Source organism: Protomyctophum bolini, assembly GCF_963924005.1.
Source record: "Protomyctophum bolini genome assembly, chromosome: 12".
NCBI lineage: Eukaryota > Metazoa > Chordata > Actinopteri > Myctophiformes > Myctophidae > Protomyctophum > Protomyctophum bolini.
This window is the reverse complement of record NC_137873.1, coordinates 6,473,236-6,493,739: the sequence shown is the minus strand read 5'-3', so window position 1 is coordinate 6,493,739 and position 20,504 is coordinate 6,473,236. Positions and strand designations below refer to the sequence as shown.

At 39.6% G+C, this 20,504-nt stretch overlaps 1 protein-coding gene across 1 annotated transcript in view; it reads right to left on the bottom strand.

Annotated features, from left to right (window-relative positions):
* LOC308325443 (catenin delta-2-like) overlaps positions 1 to 20,504 on the bottom strand; it is a gene marked incomplete at both ends in the record, with an annotated part of 160,386 nt that overhangs the window by 91,900 nt on the left and 47,982 nt on the right. Inside the window, 2 exon segments of the mRNA XM_080777935.1 lie at positions 232 to 348; positions 14,636 to 14,670. Of these exon segments, the coding sequence (XP_080634061.1) occupies positions 232 to 348; positions 14,636 to 14,670 (152 nt within the window).

The following is a 20,504-nucleotide window of genomic DNA, read 5'->3' as shown; positions in this document are numbered from 1 at the left end:
GACTCCATCTCCCAGGGGTCTAGTGCATTGTGACAGACTCCATCTCCCAGGGGTCTAGTCATTGTGACAGACTCCATCTCCCAGAGGTCTAGTGCATTGCAACTAAGACAGACTCCATCTCCCAGGGGTCTAGTGCATTGTGACAGACTCCATCTCCCAGGGGTCTCGACTCTAGTGCATTGCAACGGAGACAGTTGAGACCAAAGGCTCTGGAATGTAAGGAGAACTTACTGTCTCCTGCGGAGAAGTCCTGGCTGTCCAGGATGCCCGACTCCTGAAGAGAGCGAATGCAGGAATCCACCAGTTCCAGGCCTGTGGTCAGCTCCTCCTCGATGTCCTTCTGGCCATCTGCTCACACACACAAGCAAGCACACGCACACGCACACACACACACACACACACACACACACACACACACACACACACACACACACACACACACACACACACACACACACACACACACACACACATACAATTATAGCAGCACGCAAACACATAGCTATAATCACCAGTAACTTATAGCCGGGCGGCTTTTGTCACTCTCTTAACCCATTTTGGGCGGGTACCCCTTTTGGTGTTAGCATCATTTTATGCTTTAGCTATTGAGAAATAGCAGATCTACAAGCTCGTAGCGCGCCACCGAGTGGCGCGCTACGAGCTTGTAGGTCTGCTATTTTTGAAAAATCGAAGAACGACTGACATATAGAAACATCGCTTTTTCAGAAACCTGTCAGGATGTAGAAGACATTTTCTAGAATCTGATCTCAGGTCAGAACGGGTTAATCCATAATATATCAGTCCAGGCTGATATCAGCCTATATTACGGATTGACACTTGCATATATATATATATATCGCAATGCCCTTCATGGTTTTCCACGGCTGTCATCTTGGAGGACGAGGTGAATCAAGCTGCAAAGCTCACCTGCAGGTATTCAGACTATACTTATCGAGCAGTTCAAATACAGCAAGTCGGACGGACGCGTGCAGATTTAATCACACCAACATCTGGATTTAACTATACCGGCATTCCTGTGGCAATTTTTTTTACACTGGAGTGTTTTTTTAATCTTTTAATTAGACATCAAACGGCCCATGGAGACGAGATTAGCACCTTGTTAGTTAACATTCAGTGGTTAAGAGAGAGAGAGAGAGAGAGAGAGAGAGAGAGAGAGAGAGAGAGAGAGAGAGAGAGAGAGAGAGAGAGAGAGAGAGAGAGAGGGAGGGACCACCGTCAGGGAGAGAGAGAGAGAGAGAGAGAGAGAGAGAGAGAGAGAGAGAGAGAGAGAGAGAGAGAGAGAGAGAGAGAGAGAGAGAGAGAGAGAGAGAGAGAGGGACCACCGTCAGGGAGAGGGAGAGAGAGAGAGAGAGAGAGAAGAGAGAGAGAGAGAGGGACCACCGTCAGAGGGAGAGAGAGAGAGAGAGAGAGAGAGAGGGACCACCTTCAGGGGGAGAGAGAGAGGATGTTGAAACAACACACGTACGCTGAGCTGAGCCGGCACCACATTTTGGGGGAGTCCGGTATAGGCCCTGTCGTGCAGTTAGTCTGTATAGGGCGGTAGGCCCCGTCATGCAGTTATAGTCTGTATAGGGCCCTGTCATGCAGCTATAGTCTGTATAGGGCCATGTCATGCAGCTATAGTCTGTATAGGGCCCTGTCATGTGGTTATAGTATGCCATCTGTTCCAGTGTCTGTCTGTCTGACTGACAGGCTAGTTTTAAACTGGGAAGGTTGCCAAGACACACAGTAGTTTCATAACCCTTGGGGTACAGCCTGCTATCTGCTCTCTACACTGGCTGCCAGTCACCTTTAGAATGGATTTGAACATCTTGTTAACTTATCAGGGCCCCTAGACGGTGCAATGGCCTCCCACTGAACTGCACGCACTTGCTAGCTCTATAAAAATGTTTTTTTAAATGTAGATGAAGAAGCTATTTTTATTATTTAAAAAAATGGCTTTTTAATCCGCTGTAACAGCAGAAATGGGTGAATCTATTCTCGTTGATACTGTTATTGTGTGTTGCTGCTGTCCTGTCATCCTATTTTTTATTTAGAGAGAGAGAGAGAGAGAGACAGAGAGACAGAGAGAGAGAGAGAGAGAGAGACACAGAGAGAGAGAGACATAGAGACACATAGAGAGAGAGGCCTGGCAGAGGCAGAGCCAGGGCTTTAGGGAGTGGATTTAAGAGTCTGAGCTTTTATTGACTTCTTCTTCTAACTGATGCAATAAGACTAACGTCCTGCTGTTAGTGGAACGTTTCCTACACAGTCTGAGACGTCAGGCTAGATTTACACTGACACGCACGCACACGCACATGCACGCACGCATCACACAGCACTCAGCTATACACTCTCAGCTAAGGGGTCCTTGACCTGAATAAACAAAAAAAGACCCCGGCTGTATTGTAAAGGAAGGAAGGGGGAATAAAGAGAGTGTTGATTGATTGATTGATTGATTGATTGATTCAAAAGGATATAGACACAAGAAAGCCATTAGGCTTGTTTCCGTTGCGGGCCTTTTGGGGAAAGGGGACACGGGGAGTAACAATACAGACACAAACTAAATGCCTTTGTATTTTTGACAAAGACATAACAAGAAACAACATTAAAATTAAATTAAAATAAAAACAACCAATAAAAACTAGATTTAGTTTTTTTGTATTCTTTTTTTTTAACCTATATTCTACTCTACAATGCATTTAAAAATGTAGGTCATGTTAATCAGCCAACCGTCTTTTTTTAATGTGGATGTAAACTTTTGGAAGGAACCGATCACTCAGCTTATTGAGGCTGGAAGGAAAGTCATTCCACTGAATTCATTCAATGCTGCTGAATATAGATAGAAATATGTTTTGTTTTTTTCCACATATTGCTGTAAAAAAAAATGGCAAGGTTCCGTTCTGGGTTCTAAAGCACTTCTCCAAGCCTGCGGCCTGTTTGTGTCTGGAGGCCTGAAGAGCATAAGTCAGGGGTGCGAAACTTTGACGATTAGATTGGCGAGGGCCAATATATTTCCACACCCACTCCAGAGGGGCCACAGTGCATATTACTATCGTAGCAATGCGACGCGTTTTGAGCTTGTAGATCAGCTATTTTTGCTATATTTGAATTGAAACCCTGAATGTTTTTTTTTTGCTATTTTTTTAAATTGGAATCCTGAAAAAGTAACCTTTTTTATTGAATTTAAATGTAGTTGTAGTTATGTTAACTTTATGAACTGTTAACATAACTACATTGGACACAAAAAGACAATACCATTTTACTAGTCATTAATAATTAAGTACTAGTCATTTAGACATGAAGTACTTAAAGCGGGTTTGGAATTGTAACCCAGATTCGGCACAAACAAGGGACTAAATTATTTTCGCTCCTATATGCCACCAAAATGTGGAACGCCCTACCAACAGTCATTAAGACATGTGAATCCCTTGACTCCTTCAAAACCGCTCTCAAAGAGCACCTATACGGACGGCTGCAATTCGAAACTGGCCCCCGTAAAATCTGACCCCCCCCCCAAGAGTTCCCCCATTCTGCAAACTGTTAATAAATATTTCAATCAATCAATCAATCAATCAAAAAGTAACAGCTGAAATCAATACTATATCAGCATTCCGATATGAACATACGGGCCTGCATTTAGTGAAGGTGGGGGCCGCCAGTTGCCCACCCCTGGCATAAAGAGCACAGTGCTGCTTAACCCTCTAAGACTCAGCGTTGCTTTTTAGCAACAACTTTATTTTAATTAATTACTAAATTATTATTTTTTTCTGTTCTTTTTTCACCTAAACGTCATCAGTGATGTTCATTGCAATGTCATTTCAATGCCATTGGTCGTGATATTTGCATATAAATACCCCCCCACAGAGGCTGAAATTCACACAAATTAAAAATGTCTGGATGATTTTGAACATTTTTTAACCTAAGACTTTTGACCTTTAGCCCTAATAAAAGTAGGTACAATAATTGTAATATGTTTTTTTGTGATCATTAGAATGTCTAGAACATGTTTTATTCATTATTGTAAAAGATATCCCCCAAATGTAAATTATTAATTTATATAATTATTATACATTTTTCATCAAACTTTTTTTTTTTTTTTTTTTAACATATTTTTTTAGTCTTAGTCATAGTAGTACAAAGTAGTAGTAAGGTTGAAATCTATTTTTTGCAAGTAGAAATTAATGCTATATCTTTATGTGTGTAATATGTGGTTTTAGATATTTTAGATTGTAGCAGTGAGCCTGTTGTCTCTGATGTCATGGACACTGGTCTCACTACCTTCCTGGACTACAATTCCCATAATTCTTTGGTGCACTGCTCCTCCTTGTGGATAGGGGGGAGAGCTGTCTTACTGAGACAACATGTAGTCCAGGAAGGAAGTGAGCCCAGTGTCCATGACATCAGAGACAACAGGCTCACTGCTACAATCTAAAATATCTAAAACCACATATTACACACATAAAGACCCCCAGGAAAGTGTTCTAAAGCTCCTAAACGTCATTAACATATATTTTTTGCAAAAAGGGTGAAGTGTCCCTTTAACCCCCCAGCAGCACACACGCCGTGGGAGAGCCTTTTCCTCTCCTCTCCGTTCCGTTCCGTCCTATATTGCCTATAGTCAGCTGGAGCGTGAACGCTCCCGCTCCTCAGCACTGCTGCCAATCAAAGGGCTTTGTTTCGACCATGAGGTCGCCGACCGTGGCCTATACGAGACGATCAATCCACCTCCAAACGTCCAACTTGTCTCAGGGCCGGGGCGAGTTATATAGACACAGTCTGAGACAACTCGGAGAGAGAGAGAGAGAGAGACGAGGAAACAAGCTGAAACAATTAAGCCCCGCAAGACAAGACTTATGGTTGAGTAAAGAGAGCTTAAACCATTCTGGGCGGGAACCCCTTTTGGTGTTAGCATTATGCTATGTTTTAGCTATTGAAAAATAGCAGATCTACAAGCTCGTAGCGCGCCACCGAGTGGCGCGCTACGAGCTTGTAGGTCTGCTATTTTTGAAAAATCGTGAAAATGTGTCGCAAATTTGGAATATATTTTTTCAGAACAAACGTTTTTAACACAAGTCTTTGCTTCTGTGTGGGGAGGTCTCTGGAACAAGATATTTTCAGATGGGGGTCTCGGAGGCCAATTACAGATAATTTTTGGGGTCCTTGACATGAAATATTGAGTGATATAGGCCTAGAAACATATTAGGTATTTCAGAAGACATTTTTTTCAGGCCTAAATGGGTTAAATGCCTTCAGTTCAGACAGCTATTTTTCACAACTTGTCGAGTGTGCCGCAGTGATCATCGCTATGCCCGAGGAAAGAGTTCTTGTACTCTGTGTAAAATGCGTTGCTGAGACGTGTGCGATGCCGTGTGATTGTATAAGCCGCAACTGTCTGTTTCCGTTCTCCTATAACAACAAAAAGCTGTACAACTAAATAGCTGTTTGAAGGCATTAAATATTATTAATTTTGCTTTGGATTTTTTGCCTCCAAGGACTACAGTATATACCCACTTATTCTGTGTGAATAAAAGAGAAAATAATATACACAGGGAGGGAGAGAGAGAGAGGGAGAGAGAGAGAACCAGAGACGGAAATATAACAGGCGTCCCTGGTGTGTTAACTTGGGAGGGGGGGGGAGGGGAGAAAACTTCAGTTACAATTTTATACCTGATAACTTGATTCAATATACAGTATATGTACAGTATATCGGTCAACAGCGAACCCGCCGAGACCGAGAGACTGTGAAGTTCAACGTTGGTCTCCACAGGCCTTCGTCAAATAGATTTATAGTTTATTCAGAGTAAAAGTGCCCCCCCCCCCCCCCTTTCCCCTCACTGTATATGTTTCTTTTCCCTTTTTGCTTCCTTTATGATGAATTCCCGTTCTGTTCTTTGATTATATTGAAGTGTCTATTTGTACGTCTCTAAATGTTTTGATGAATTGAACATGGTGGAGGACCCTCTTGTAAACAAGTGTAATGCTTAATTGGGTCGTCCACTCACAGTTAACAGTCTTTGTATTGAGTTTGTGCTTGAAATGTACTGTAATTCTGCAAACTGTTAATACATTTAAATCAATCAATCAATGTCTTTCCGGCACCCCAGAGCTCCTATTTTGAAGGAATCCCGGGAATGATTGTGTTAATAATGTTTCTGACGTCTTGGATTTTTGTTGTTTTTGATGTCCATTATGTTTGCCGTCTATAACCTGTCACACTTTGTAACTATACATGTTTGGAAAGGTGCTATATAAATAAAATGCGTTCATTCATTCATTCATTCAAGAAACTAACATCCATCTAACAGTAGAATATCTGATTGCAGTGGGAAGTTCATTCCATATAGTTGCTGGAGCCAGAAGGGAATACACGCATGTAGGCTATACTCAAGTACTGTGACTGCCATCGTCAGTTCTCATTTCTGTTATATTTGTTGTTATTTATTTTGTATATCACAGCTTTTTGCCCCTGAACCTGAACCTATACTTTTACATGTTATTTGAGTTACCGGAAGTATAGTAATTGTGTTATTGTTTCCGGAACCTTTAAATAGTGTAGTTTAACGTAAGACGCACACGTGTGTAACACCAAAGCTTCTGCTTGTTCATGAGCGTTTGAACGTGCAGTAAGACAGACAGGTATGTGTAAGACAGACAGGTATGTGTAAGACAGACAGGTATATGTAAGACAGACAGGTATAAGACAGACGGGTATAAGACAGACAGGTATGTGTAAGACAGACAGGTATGTAAGACAGACAGGTATGTGTAAGACAGTCAGGTATGTAAGACAGACAGGTATGTGTAAGACAGACAGGTATGTAAGACAGACAGGCATGTGTAAGACAGACAGGTATGTAAGACAGACAGGTATGTGTAAGACAGACAGGTATGTAAGACAGACAGGTATGTGTAAGACAGACAGGTATATGTAAGACAGACAGGTATAAGACAGACGGGTATAAGACAGACGGGTATGTTACTGAAGTGTTTCTGAATCATGGCATCAAGTCTACATTATACAGTTTGAATAGTGGGTTAATTGTATTATTGCAGTTTGTGTTGCTGTGAGTCTGTCGCGGGCACTTGGATTAATTCCCCCCACTTGAGTCTATATGCAGCCAGCAAGGTGTGTTATTTGTATTTCCTTTTGTTTTTCGCATTAATTTACTGGTATTGTACAATGTTATGACTTGATTTGATGTTAATACGAGTGTTTGTTTCTTTATGCTTTATTTGATGTAGTTTTACGGTTGTTTATTTGAGCTGTGATGACAAGAGCTTGAATAAATCCATTCAGTATCCAGAACTACTGTGTCGTTTTATGACTATGGCGGGAGTGACAAGTACTGTTTACTTACTTTACCGGAGTATTTTGATATCAATACCTTTCCTTTGTACTTTTACTCAAGTCAATGTTGAATCCCGCGGACTTGTACTATATATCTACAGTGCAGTATTTGGAACTTTTAGTACTTTGAGTATACTTTTCCCCATGGCTGCTCGACTGCGATGAAACAGACAAGACGAGAAGGACAGCCAGAGAGAATTATATTTACTGTACTATAGAGTGCTTTATAATGCCGAGTCATTACCTTGGTTGTTATTATTTACTGTACTATAGAGTGTTTTATAATGCCGAGTCATTACCTTGTTTGTTATTATTTACTGTACTATAGAGTGCTTTATAATGCAGAGTCATTACCTTGGTTGTTATTATTTACTGTACTATAGAGTGCTTTATAATGCAGAGTCATTACCTTGGTTGTTATTATTTACTGTACTATAGAGTGCTTTATAATGCAGAGTCATTACCTTGGTTGTTATTATTTACTGTACTATAGAGTGCTTTATAATGCCGAGTCATTACCTTGGTTGTTATTATTTACTGTACTATAGAGTGTTTTATAATGCCGAGTCATTACCTTGTTTGTTATTATTTACTGTACTATAGAGTGTTTTATAATGCAGAGTCATTACCTTGGTTGTTATTATTTACTGTACTATAGAGTGCTTTATAATGCAGAGTCATTACCTTGGTTGTTATTATTTACTGTACTATAGAGTGTTTTATAATGCCGAGTCATTACCTTGGTTGTTATTATTTACTGTACTATAGAGTGCTTTATAATGCAGAGTCATTACCTTGGTTGTTATTATTTACTGTACTATAGAGTGCTTTATAATGCAGAGTCATTACCTTGGTTGTTATTATTTACTGTACTATAGAGTGCTTTATAATGCAGAGTCATTACCTTGGTTGTTATTATTTACTGTACTATAGAGTGCTTTATAATGCAGAGTCATTACCTTGGTTGTTATTATTTACTGTACTATAGAGTGTTTTATAATGCAGAGTCATTACCTTGGTTGTTATTATTTACTGTACTATAGAGTGCTTTATAATGCAGAGTCATTACCTTGGTTGTTATTATTTACTGTACTATAGAGTGCTTTATAATGCAGAGTCATTACCTTGGTTGTTATTATTTACTGTACTATAGTGTGTTTTATAATGCCGAGTCATTACCTTGGTTGTTATTATTTACTGTACTATAGAGTGCTTTATAATGCAGAGTCATTACCTTGGTTGTTATTATTTACTGTACTATAGAGTGTTTTATAATGCCGAGTCATTACCTTGGTTGTTATTATTTACTGTACTATAGAGTGCTTTATAATGCAGAGTCATTACCTTGGTTGTTATTATTTACTGTACTATAGAGTGCTTTATAATGCAGAGTCATTACCTTGGTTGTTATTATTTACTGTACTATAGAGTGTTTTATAATGCCGAGTCATTACCTTGGTTGTTATTATTTACTGTACTATAGAGTGCTTTATAATGCCGAGTCATTACCTTGGTCGTTATTATTTACTGTACTATAGAGTGCTTTATAATGCAGAGTCATTACCTTGGTTGTTATTATTTACTGTACTATAGAGTGCTTTATAATGCCGAGTCATTACCTTGGTTGTTATTATTTACTGTACTATAGAGTGCTTTATAATGCCGAGTCATTACCTTGGTTGTTATTATTTACTGTACTATAGAGTGCTTTATAATGCAGAGTCATTACCTTGGTTGTTATTATTTACTGTACTATAGAGTGTTTTATAATGCAGAGTCATTACCTTGGTTGTTATTATTTACTGTACTATAGAGTGCTTTATAATGCAGAGTCATTACCTTGGTTGTTATTATTTACTGTACTATAGAGTGCTTTATAATGCAGAGTCATTACCTTGGTTGTTATTATTTACTGTACTATAGAGTGTTTTATAATGCAGAGTCATTACCTTGGTTGTTATTATTTACTGTACTATAGAGTGTTTTATAATGCAGAGTCATTACCTTGGTTGTTATTATTTACTGTACTATAGAGTGTTTTATAATGCAGAGTCATTACCTTGGTTGTTATTATTTACTGTACTATAGAGTGCTTTATAATGCAGAGTCATTACCTTGGTTGTTATTATTTACTGTACTATAGAGTGTTTTATAATGCAGAGTCATTACCTTGGTTGTTATTATTTACTGTACTATAGAGTGCTTTATAATGCAGAGTCATTACCTTGGTTGTTATTATTTACTGTACTATAGAGTGTTTTATAATGCAGAGTCATTACCTTGGTTGTTATTATTTACTGTACTATAGAGTGCTTTATAATGCAGAGTCATTACCTTGGTTGTTATTATTTACTGTACTATAGAGTGCTTTATAATGCAGAGTCATTACCTTGGTTGTTATTATTTACTGTACTATAGAGTGCTTTATAATGCAGAGTCATTACCTTGGTTGTTATTATTTACTGTACTATAGAGTGCTTTATAATGCAGAGTCATTACCTTGGTTGTTATTATTTACTGTACTATAGAGTGCTTTATAATGCAGAGTCATTACCTTGGTTGTTATTATTTACTGTACTATAGAGTGCTTTATAATGCAGAGTCATTACCTTGGTTGTTATTATTTACTGTACTATAGAGTGTTTTATAATGCAGAGTCATTACCTTGGTTGTTATTATTTACTGTACTATAGAGTGCTTTATAATGCAGAGTCATTACCTTGGTCGTTATTATTTACTGTACTATAGAGTGCTTTATAATGCAGAGTCATTACCTTGGTTGTTATTATTTACTGTACTATAGAGTGTTTTATAATGCAGAGTCATTACCTTGGTTGTTATTATTTACTGTACTATAGAGTGCTTTATAATGCAGAGTCATTACCTTGGTTGTTATTATTTACTGTACTATAGAGTGCTTTATAATGCAGAGTCATTACCTTGGTTGTTATTATTTACTGTACTATAGAGTGCTTTATAATGCAGAGTCATTACCTTGGTTGTTATTATTTACTGTACTATAGAGTGCTTTATAATGCAGAGTCATTACCTTGGTTGTTATTATTTACTGTACTATAGAGTGTTTTATAATGCAGAGTCATTACCTTGGTTGTTATTATTTACTGTACTATAGAGTGCTTTATAATGCAGAGTCATTACCTTGGTTGTTATTATTTACTGTACTATAGAGTGTTTTATAATGCAGAGTCATTACCTTGGTTGTTATTATTTACTGTACTATAGAGTGTTTTATAATGCAGAGTCATTACCTTGGTTGTTATTATTTACTGTACTATAGAGTGCTTTATAATGCAGAGTCATTACCTTGGTTGTTATTATTTACTGTACTATAGAGTGTTTTATAATGCAGAGTCATTACCTTGGTTGTTATTATTTACTGTACTATAGAGTGCTTTATAATGCAGAGTCATTACCTTGGTTGTTATTATTTACTGTACTATAGAGTGCTTTATAATGCAGAGTCATTACCTTGGTTGTTATTATTTACTGTACTATAGAGTGCTTTATAATGCAGAGTCATTACCTTGGTTGTTATTATTTACTGTACTATAGAGTGTTTTATAATGCAGAGTCATTACCTTGGTTGTTATTATTTACTGTACTATAGAGTGCTTTATAATGCAGAGTCATTACCTTGGTTGTTATTATTTACTGTACTATAGAGTGTTTTATAATGCAGAGTCATTACCTTGGTTGTTATTATTTACTGTACTATAGAGTGTTTTATAATGCCGAGTCATTACCTTGGTTGTTATTATTTACTGTACTATAGAGTGCTTTATAATGCAGAGTCATTACCTTGGTTGTTATTATTTACTGTACTATAGAGTGTTTTATAATGCCGAGTCATTACCTTGGTTGTTATTATTTACTGTACTATAGAGTGCTTTATAATGCAGAGTCATTACCTTGGTTGTTATTATTTACTGTACTATAGAGTGCTTTATAATGCAGAGTCATTACCTTGGTTGTTATTATTTACTGTACTATAGAGTGCTTTATAATGCAGAGTCATTACCTTGGTTGTTATTATTTACTGTACTATAGAGTGCTTTATAATGCAGAGTCATTACCTTGGTTGTTATTATTTACTGTACTATAGAGTGCTTTATAATGCAGAGTCATTACCTTGGTTGTTATTATTTACTGTACTATAGAGTGTTTTATAATGCCGAGTCATTACCTTGGTTGTTATTATTTACTGTACTATAGAGTGTTTTATAATGCAGAGTCATTACCTTGGTTGTTATTATTTACTGTACTATAGAGTGCTTTATAATGCAGAGTCATTACCTTGGTTGTTATTATTTACTGTACTATAGAGTGCTTTATAATGCAGAGTCATTACCTTGGTTGTTATTATTTACTGTACTATAGAGTGTTTTATAATGCCGAGTCATTACCTTGGTTGTTATTATTTACTGTACTATAGAGTGTTTTATAATGCAGAGTCATTACCTTGGTTGTTATTATTTACTGTACTATAGAGTGCTTTATAATGCAGAGTCATTACCTTGGTTGTTATTATTTACTGTACTATAGAGTGCTTTATAATGCAGAGTCATTACCTTGGTTGTTATTATTTACTGTACTATAGAGTGCTTTATAATGCAGAGTCATTACCTTGGTTGTTATTATTTACTGTACTATAGAGTGCTTTATAATGCAGAGTCATTACCTTGGTTGTTATTATTTACTGTACTATAGAGTGCTTTATAATGCAGAGTCATTACCTTGGTTGTTATTATTTACTGTACTATAGAGTGCTTTATAATGCAGAGTCATTACCTTGGTTGTTATTATTTACTGTACTATAGAGTGCTTTATAATGCAGAGTCATTACCTTGGTTGTTATTATTTACTGTACTATAGAGTGTTTTATAATGCCGAGTCATTACCTTGGTTGTTATTATTTACTGTACTATAGAGTGCTTTATAATGCAGAGTCATTACCTTGGTTGTTATTATTTACTGTACTATAGAGTGCTTTATAATGCAGAGTCATTACCTTGGTTGTTATTATTTACTGTACTATAGAGTGTTTTATAATGCAGAGTCATTACCTTGGTTGTTATTATTTACTGTACTATAGAGTGTTTTATAATGCAGAGTCATTACCTTGGTTGTTATTATTTACTGTACTATAGAGTGCTTTATAATGCAGAGTCATTACCTTGGTTGTTATTATTTACTGTACTATAGAGTGCTTTATAATGCAGAGTCATTACCTTGGTTGTTATTATTTACTGTACTATAGAGTGCTTTATAATGCAGAGTCATTACCTTGGTTGTTATTATTTACTGTACTATAGAGTGTTTTATAATGCCGAGTCATTACCTTGGTTGTTATTATTTACTGTACTATAGAGTGTTTTATAATGCCGAGTCATTACCTTGGTTGTTATTATTTACTGTACTATAGAGTGCTTTATAATGCAGAGTCATTACCTTGGTTGTTATTATTTACTGTACTATAGAGTGTTTTATAATGCAGAGTCATTACCTTGGTTGTTATTATTTACTGTACTATAGAGTGTTTTATAATGCAGAGTCATTACCTTGGTTGTTATTATTTACTGTACTATAGAGTGTTTTATAATGCAGAGTCATTACCTTGGTTGTTATTATTTACTGTACTATAGAGTGTTTTATAATGCAGAGTCATTACCTTGGTTGTTATTATTTACTGTACTATAGAGTGCTTTATAATGCAGAGTCATTACCTTGGTTGTTATTATTTACTGTACTATAGAGTGCTTTATAATGCAGAGTCATTACCTTGGTTGTTATTATTTACTGTACTATAGAGTGCTTTATAATGCAGAGTCATTACCTTGGTTGTTATTATTTACTGTACTATAGAGTGTTTTATAATGCCGAGTCATTACCTTGGTTGTTATTATTTACTGTACTATAGAGTGCTTTATAATGCAGAGTCATTACCTTGGTTGTTATTATTTACTGTACTATAGAGTGCTTTATAATGCAGAGTCATTACCTTGGTTGTTATTATTTACTGTACTATAGAGTGCTTTATAATGCAGAGTCATTACCTTGGTTGTTATTATTTACTGTACTATAGAGTGCTTTATAATGCAGAGTCATTACCTTGGTTGTTATTATTTACTGTACTATAGAGTGCTTTATAATGCAGAGTCATTACCTTGGTTGTTATTATTTACTGTACTATAGAGTGCTTTATAATGCAGAGTCATTACCTTGGTTGTTATTATTTACTGTACTATAGAGTGTTTTATAATGCAGAGTCATTACCTTGGTTGTTATTATTTACTGTACTATAGAGTGTTTTATAATGCAGAGTCATTACCTTGGTTGTTATTATTTACTGTACTATAGAGTGCTTTATAATGCAGAGTCATTACCTTGGTTGTTATTATTTACTGTACTATAGAGTGCTTTATAATGCAGAGTCATTACCTTGGTTGTTATTATTTACTGTACTATAGAGTGCTTTATAATGCAGAGTCATTACCTTGGTTGTTATTATTTACTGTACTATAGAGTGCTTTATAATGCAGAGTCATTACCTTGGTTGTTATTATTTACTGTACTATAGAGTGTTTTATAATGCAGAGTCATTACCTTGGTTGTTATTATTTACTGTACTATAGAGTGTTTTATAATGCCGAGTCATTACCTTGTTTGTTATTATTTACTGTACTATAGAGTGCTTTATAATGCAGAGTCATTACCTTGGTTGTTATTATTTACTGTACTATAGAGTGTTTTATAATGCAGAGTCATTACCTTGGTTGTTATTATTTACTGTACTATAGAGTGTTTTATAATGCAGAGTCATTACCTTGGTTGTTATTATTTACTGTACTATAGAGTGCTTTATAATGCAGAGTCATTACCTTGGTTGTTATTATTTACTGTACTATAGAGTGTTTTATAATGCCGAGTCATTACCTTGGTTGTTATTATTTACTGTACTATAGAGTGCTTTATAATGCAGAGTCATTACCTTGGTTGTTATTATTTACTGTACTATAGAGTGCTTTATAATGCAGAGTCATTACCTTGGTTGTTATTATTTACTGTACTATAGAGTGTTTTATAATGCAGAGTCATTACCTTGGTTGTTATTATTTACTGTACTATAGAGTGTTTTATAATGCCGAGTCATTACCTTGGTTGTTATTATTTACTGTACTATAGAGTGCTTTATAATGCTGAGTCATTACCTTGGTTGTTATTATTTACTGTACTATAGAGTGTTTTATAATGCCGAGTCATTACCTTGGTTGTTCCAGCGGAACTTCTCATCTGCCGAACTGTAACAGAGGAAGACAAAAGGACAAGGTCAGAACATACTTAACAACCTGGGGGTAAAAACATTTGAATGAAATGTGATGCAAAGGCTGTAAAAAAAAACATACAAAAACAAAAACAATGATGAATGCGTTTAGCCAGTTAAGGAAAGGTACTATGTTTACCCAGGGTAACTGGACTATAAGCTCAAGAACTTGTTTACAGCCAGGCCCTGCTCATAGAACATTTCATGGTAGGGGTTCAATGCCTTGTCCAAGGGCACTTCAGCGGTGGTAATTTTGAACGTGCCGGTCCGGGGATACGAACTATAGCGACCTTCCGATATCAAGACCGCTCCGCAAACCGTTCGGCCACCGCTGCCCCCGTTTGTTACGGTCTCTCTCAACAGGTCCTTTACAGACGGGCAGAGACTGACGCGCCTTTTTCAATGACAGGCGTGCGTTTAGTCTTCTTTTGTTTTTCCCTTCTGTTATTATGAGTGTTCTTCAGTATACTGTAGTACCACCTGGTATGGATGTACTGTATACAGTACTACTGTTATTAATCAGTACTGTAGTACCACCTGGTATGGATATTTGTCACTCTGCAGCCCTAAAGTCACAAATGCTGCAACAACTGAACATTTATTGTTCAAAGATTGTTGGACAACAACTTCAGAAACTTTATACATCCACGTATGATAACAGCATCCTAAGGTTAGCAAGGAACATCACCTCTAATGCTAAGCATGTGTTGTATGGAGAATATAGGCTGCTACCTTCAGGAAGGAGATATGGTGTATACCAGCATACAATAAGGTCAGACTAAAGAGGTCCTTTGCCCACCAGTCGACCTTGAGGCTTAATCTGGAGTTGTAGTAGCCACGGGGTAATCTAAGCGGTGGATACTGCTCTTATCTTCATGTCTTTATATATATATTTTTTTTATCCCACGATTTTGTAACCCATTTTTCACCCCTGTGTCAATCATCTAATGTGATCCTGGGCTCTACACACCCTCCACCAACATGGGGAGTGCAACGGACTTGAACTCATGCTTCCTTCATGCCCGAGTGTCCGAGTGTCCAAGTTGCTCCTTTACACCTGACAGGGGGGAGTTTCCCTTGTTGGACGTAGCGCGTGGAAGGAACACGTTATTCCACCCAGTTCCTTTCCCCTCCATCAGGCGCCCCGGCTGGTCAGGGGGAGGCAGTTTCTTCATGTTTTTCTGTATGTAAATTGTCTTGTTCTTTATGTTATGTCAAATGTGTGTATATGTGTTCTGCATACTATAGGCTGCTGTGTTGCAAGACAAATTTCAGTGTGAAACTGACAATAAAGTACTATCATATATCATATCATTATTAGAAGCCCTTCATGGCCTGGCACAGTGGCACCTCCCTGTATATCTGCCCTCATCAATCCCCCCTGACTCCACTAGGTCACCAGATGGTCCTGAAGATCCCTCCTCCCTCTCACCTGAAACCAAAAGGCGACCGTGTGCCTTCTGCACCCAGACTACACTATATGGAACACACTGCCATGAAAGCTGGCTGGCTGCACCTCTTTTTAAACACACATGTTCTCCCTGGCCTTTTAAACACCATATGCCCCCCTTCTTATCAAGTCATGTTCTCCCTTTTTCTTTAAATATGCTCGGAGAAGTTGATCGAGGGGGGTCGATTTTTGCGCAAGCAGATTTTCACGGCCGCAGTCCCGTGTAATTGTCGTTGTTCATAGCGCGGCACTCGGTGACGCAACTATGATCACGACAGCTTGTAGATCTGCTATTTTTCAATAGCTAAAGTGTAACATGATGCTTTAAAAAAACACCAAAATGGGTTACCACTGTGACAGATGAAGAAGGCGCTGAATCGTGCCCTAAAAATGGACAGTATATTGACTGCAGTGTTCTGGGACCAAACACTCTAGAAGCTTCCCGCTGTGTGTGTGTGTGTGTGTGTGTGTGTGTGTGTGTGTGTGTGTGCGCTAGCGAGTCCCTCTGGACACACAGAAACAGATGCTATTGAATCATCCCATTGATTCCCTCTATGTGTGCGCGCATACTGTACGTGCGTGTGTGCGTGTGCGTGTGTGTGTGTGTGTGTGTGTGTGTGTGTGCACGACCCTCCATCGGGTAAAGACACCCTTCATTCATCAGGCATTATTATAACAAACAATGCTGCACGTGTGTGTGTGTGTGTGTGTGTGTGTGCACGCAAGCACGCACGCACACACACACACACGCAGAGAGAGAGAGAGAGAGAGAGAGAGAGAGAGAGAGAGACATGCAGACCTTGGACATTGTTTGTTTGACTGACTGACATCACGTCTCTGCTCCGCCTGTGTCATTTTCCCCGTGTAAAAAACCTTCACACTGTCCACATGTTGCACACAGAACACATGTAGGTATTCCTTTTGTTCCGTTTTAAACCTTTGAAACGTCTCGCCGTGAATAGACCTTTTACGCAGACCACGGGCGTCTTGCCATGAAGTAAACGGCGGCAACTATACAGCCGCAATTTTTCCATTGACACGATACTGTACGTCCAAACAGAATCGTCCTATATCTGATTGTATAGACTAAAGGATATGCGTGTGACATCATCATCATCATACCCGGAAGTTATGCGGGAACGCCCACTGTGTCAAAAAACTCCTTTCTTTCCTGGCCTTGACAGGCCATACGTCCACGCAGAAAAGTCCTGTCTGATTGCATTAAACAACATTAAACTAAGTTAAACTCACTCGATCCGATTTACTTTACGCATGCGCATACCCGACTATTGCACAATGTCAAACTCACCACAACATGGCAGCTGACTGTGTGTATACGAAAAGCTTGAATATTAAACCTCTTTCTCTTTCTCGTGATATCATTTGTTTTCGTGAAATCAGACGATCAAAGTATATAAAACGTGAAAACGGGAAATAAGAGCGTCTAAAGTCAGACGTCTCAGTGGTATGGTGGTGTGCGCATATAGGTGGATCTATAGAAATGATGGGCCCCCTGGGCCACCGTCATGCAAAAGGGGCGGACGCTCAAGCTCAAGAGGCCCAACCCAACAGGCCCATTGGATGATCCTCCCCTGGGTGTGCGGTCCACTCCAGGGACTTGCAGAGAGTATTAGAGAGGCAGGGGCTGAAATCCCCGTAAGAGGGCACTTCTGGACAAAAATATAGCGGAAATATAATAGAAATAGGGTGCGCAACCCAGCACTCTTTACTGTATCTACTGCGATGCAGTGTGACGACATGGATTTAGAAACAAATTAGTTCAACGCAAAATGCTGCGTTGAGACTTCGGGGGAAAAACAGCAATTCTCCTGAACGCTGCCTTCCTTCCGGTATAATGGCATGGAAAGGAGAGGAGGGCATTCGCATTTCTTTCAACGCTGCGTTCAGCACTGCATGAAAAGAGGAGTAAACAGGCAATTATATGGGCACTAGATTTGCCCGTAAACCTCAAGTTCAGCAGCATATACAGTTAATATACGGTAACATACAGGTGTGATGGTACAATTGGGGAGTTTACCAGAGTTTGTTGGAAACTTTAACAGGAGTTTCCTGTAATATACATACACATCCATATTCCAAGCTTTTTGTGCAGTGCAGGGCAGTTGTTTTACAGACGGGGGGGGGGTAAATCTAAATGGGGCAGGGGGCTGAAACCCCCGTTGATGTCTATGTGTGTGCTGTGCACGTCCCTGATTGGTCCACCTCGATGGTATATCCAGAGCAGCTCGTTGACCCCTGACCCCCGGGGCCGAGGACCGGCTGGCTGGCTGACCGGCGCGGTTGGTTTTACCTCATTGATTCCCGATGCTGCGTCGATGAGGACGTGACAGGGCCATTAGCCGGCCCGGAGAGCACACTAATTGACGGCCTGATCAAACCCGCGGTTTGTTGCACCATGTGGCCTGCAGGTCACACCGTTTAATCACTGTTAATGATGCTACGCTAACGATACTCTGTGTGGTCGTGTGTGTGTGTGTGTGTGTGCGTGTGTGTGTGTGTGTGTGTGTTTTAATGTGCGCATTGCACACATTTCCATATGTGTGTGCTTACCAGCATATGGTAGAGAGAGAGAGATGGGGGAGAGAGAGAGAGAGAGAGAGAGAGAGAGAGAGAGACTATGAGAGAGAGAGAGAGAGAGAGAGAGAGAGAGAGAGAGAGAGAGAGAGATAGATAGAGAGAGAGGAGAGAGAGAGAGACTATGTTATACTCCTAAAGTTTCCAAACAGCTGTAAATAACATTTAGTGCTCTACTGTTGAAGTGCCATCTCAGCCCAATGATGATGTCATTCCATTAAGGCTCCACCAATCAGAGGGGATATGGGACCGATCATTTCAGGAGAAGAGGCAGACACTATGACCACTACGTACTCCCAGACAATGGGGTCAGATGCTACATGACCAATACGTACTCCCAGCCAATGGGGTCAGATGCTACATGACCACTACGTACTCCCAGCCAATGGGGTCATACGCTATGACCACTACATACTCCCAGCAAATGAGGTCATACGCTATGACCACTACGTACTCCCAGCCAATGGGGTCAGACGCTATATGACCACAAACATACTCCCAGCCAATGGGGTCAGACGCTATATGACCACTACGTACTCCCAGCCAATGGGGTCAGACGCTATATGACCACTACGTACTCCTATCCAATGGGGTCAGACGCTATATGACCACTACGTACTCCCAGCCAATGGGGTCAGACGCTATGTGACCACTATATGTACTCCCAGCCAATGGGGTCAGACGCTATGAGCACTATACTCCCAGCCAATGGGGTCAGACGCTATGAGCACTATACTCCCAGCCAATGGGGTCAGACGCTATGAGCACTATACTCCCAGCCAATGGGGTCAGACGCTATGAGCACTATACTCCCAGCCAATGGGGTCAGACGCTACATGACCACTACGTACTCCCAGCCAATGGGGTCATACGCTATGACCACTACATACTCCCAGCCAATGGGGTCAGACGCTTATGACCACTACGTACTCCTAGCCAATGGGGTCAGACGCTATATGACCACTACGTACTCCTATCCAATGGGGTCAGACGCTATATGACCACTACGTACTCCCAGCCAATGGGGTCAGACGCTATGTGACCACTATATGTACTCCCAGCCAATGGGGTCAGACGCTATGAGCACTATACTCCCAGCCAATGGGGTCAGACGCTATGAGCACTATACTCCCAGCCAATGGGGTCAGACGCTATGAGCACTATACTCCCAGCCAATGGGGTCAGACGCTATGAGCACTATACTCCCAGCCAATGGGGTCAGACGCTACATGACCACTACGTACTCCCAGCCAATGGGGTCATACGCTATGACCACTACATACTCCCAGCCAATGGGGTCAGACGCTTATGACCACTACGTACTCCTAGCCAATGGGGTCAGACGCTATATGACCACTACGTACTCCCAGCCAATGAGGTCATACGCTATGACCACTACGTACTCCCAGCCAATGGGGTCAGACGCTATGTGACCACTATGTACTCCCAGCCAATGGGGTCAGACGCTATGTGACCACTACGTACTCCTAGCCAATGGGGTCAGACGCTATATGACCACTACGTACTCCCAGCCAATGAGGTCATACGCTATGACCACTACGTACTCCCAGCCAATGGGGTCAGACGCTATGTGACCACTATGTACTCCCAGCCAATGAGGTCATACGCTATGACCACTACGTACTCCCAGCCAATGGGGTCAGACGCTATGTGACCACTATGTACTCCTAGCCAATGGGGTCAGACGCTATATGACCACTACGTACTCCCAGCCAATGGGGTCAGACGAGCTGCAACGATGCCCT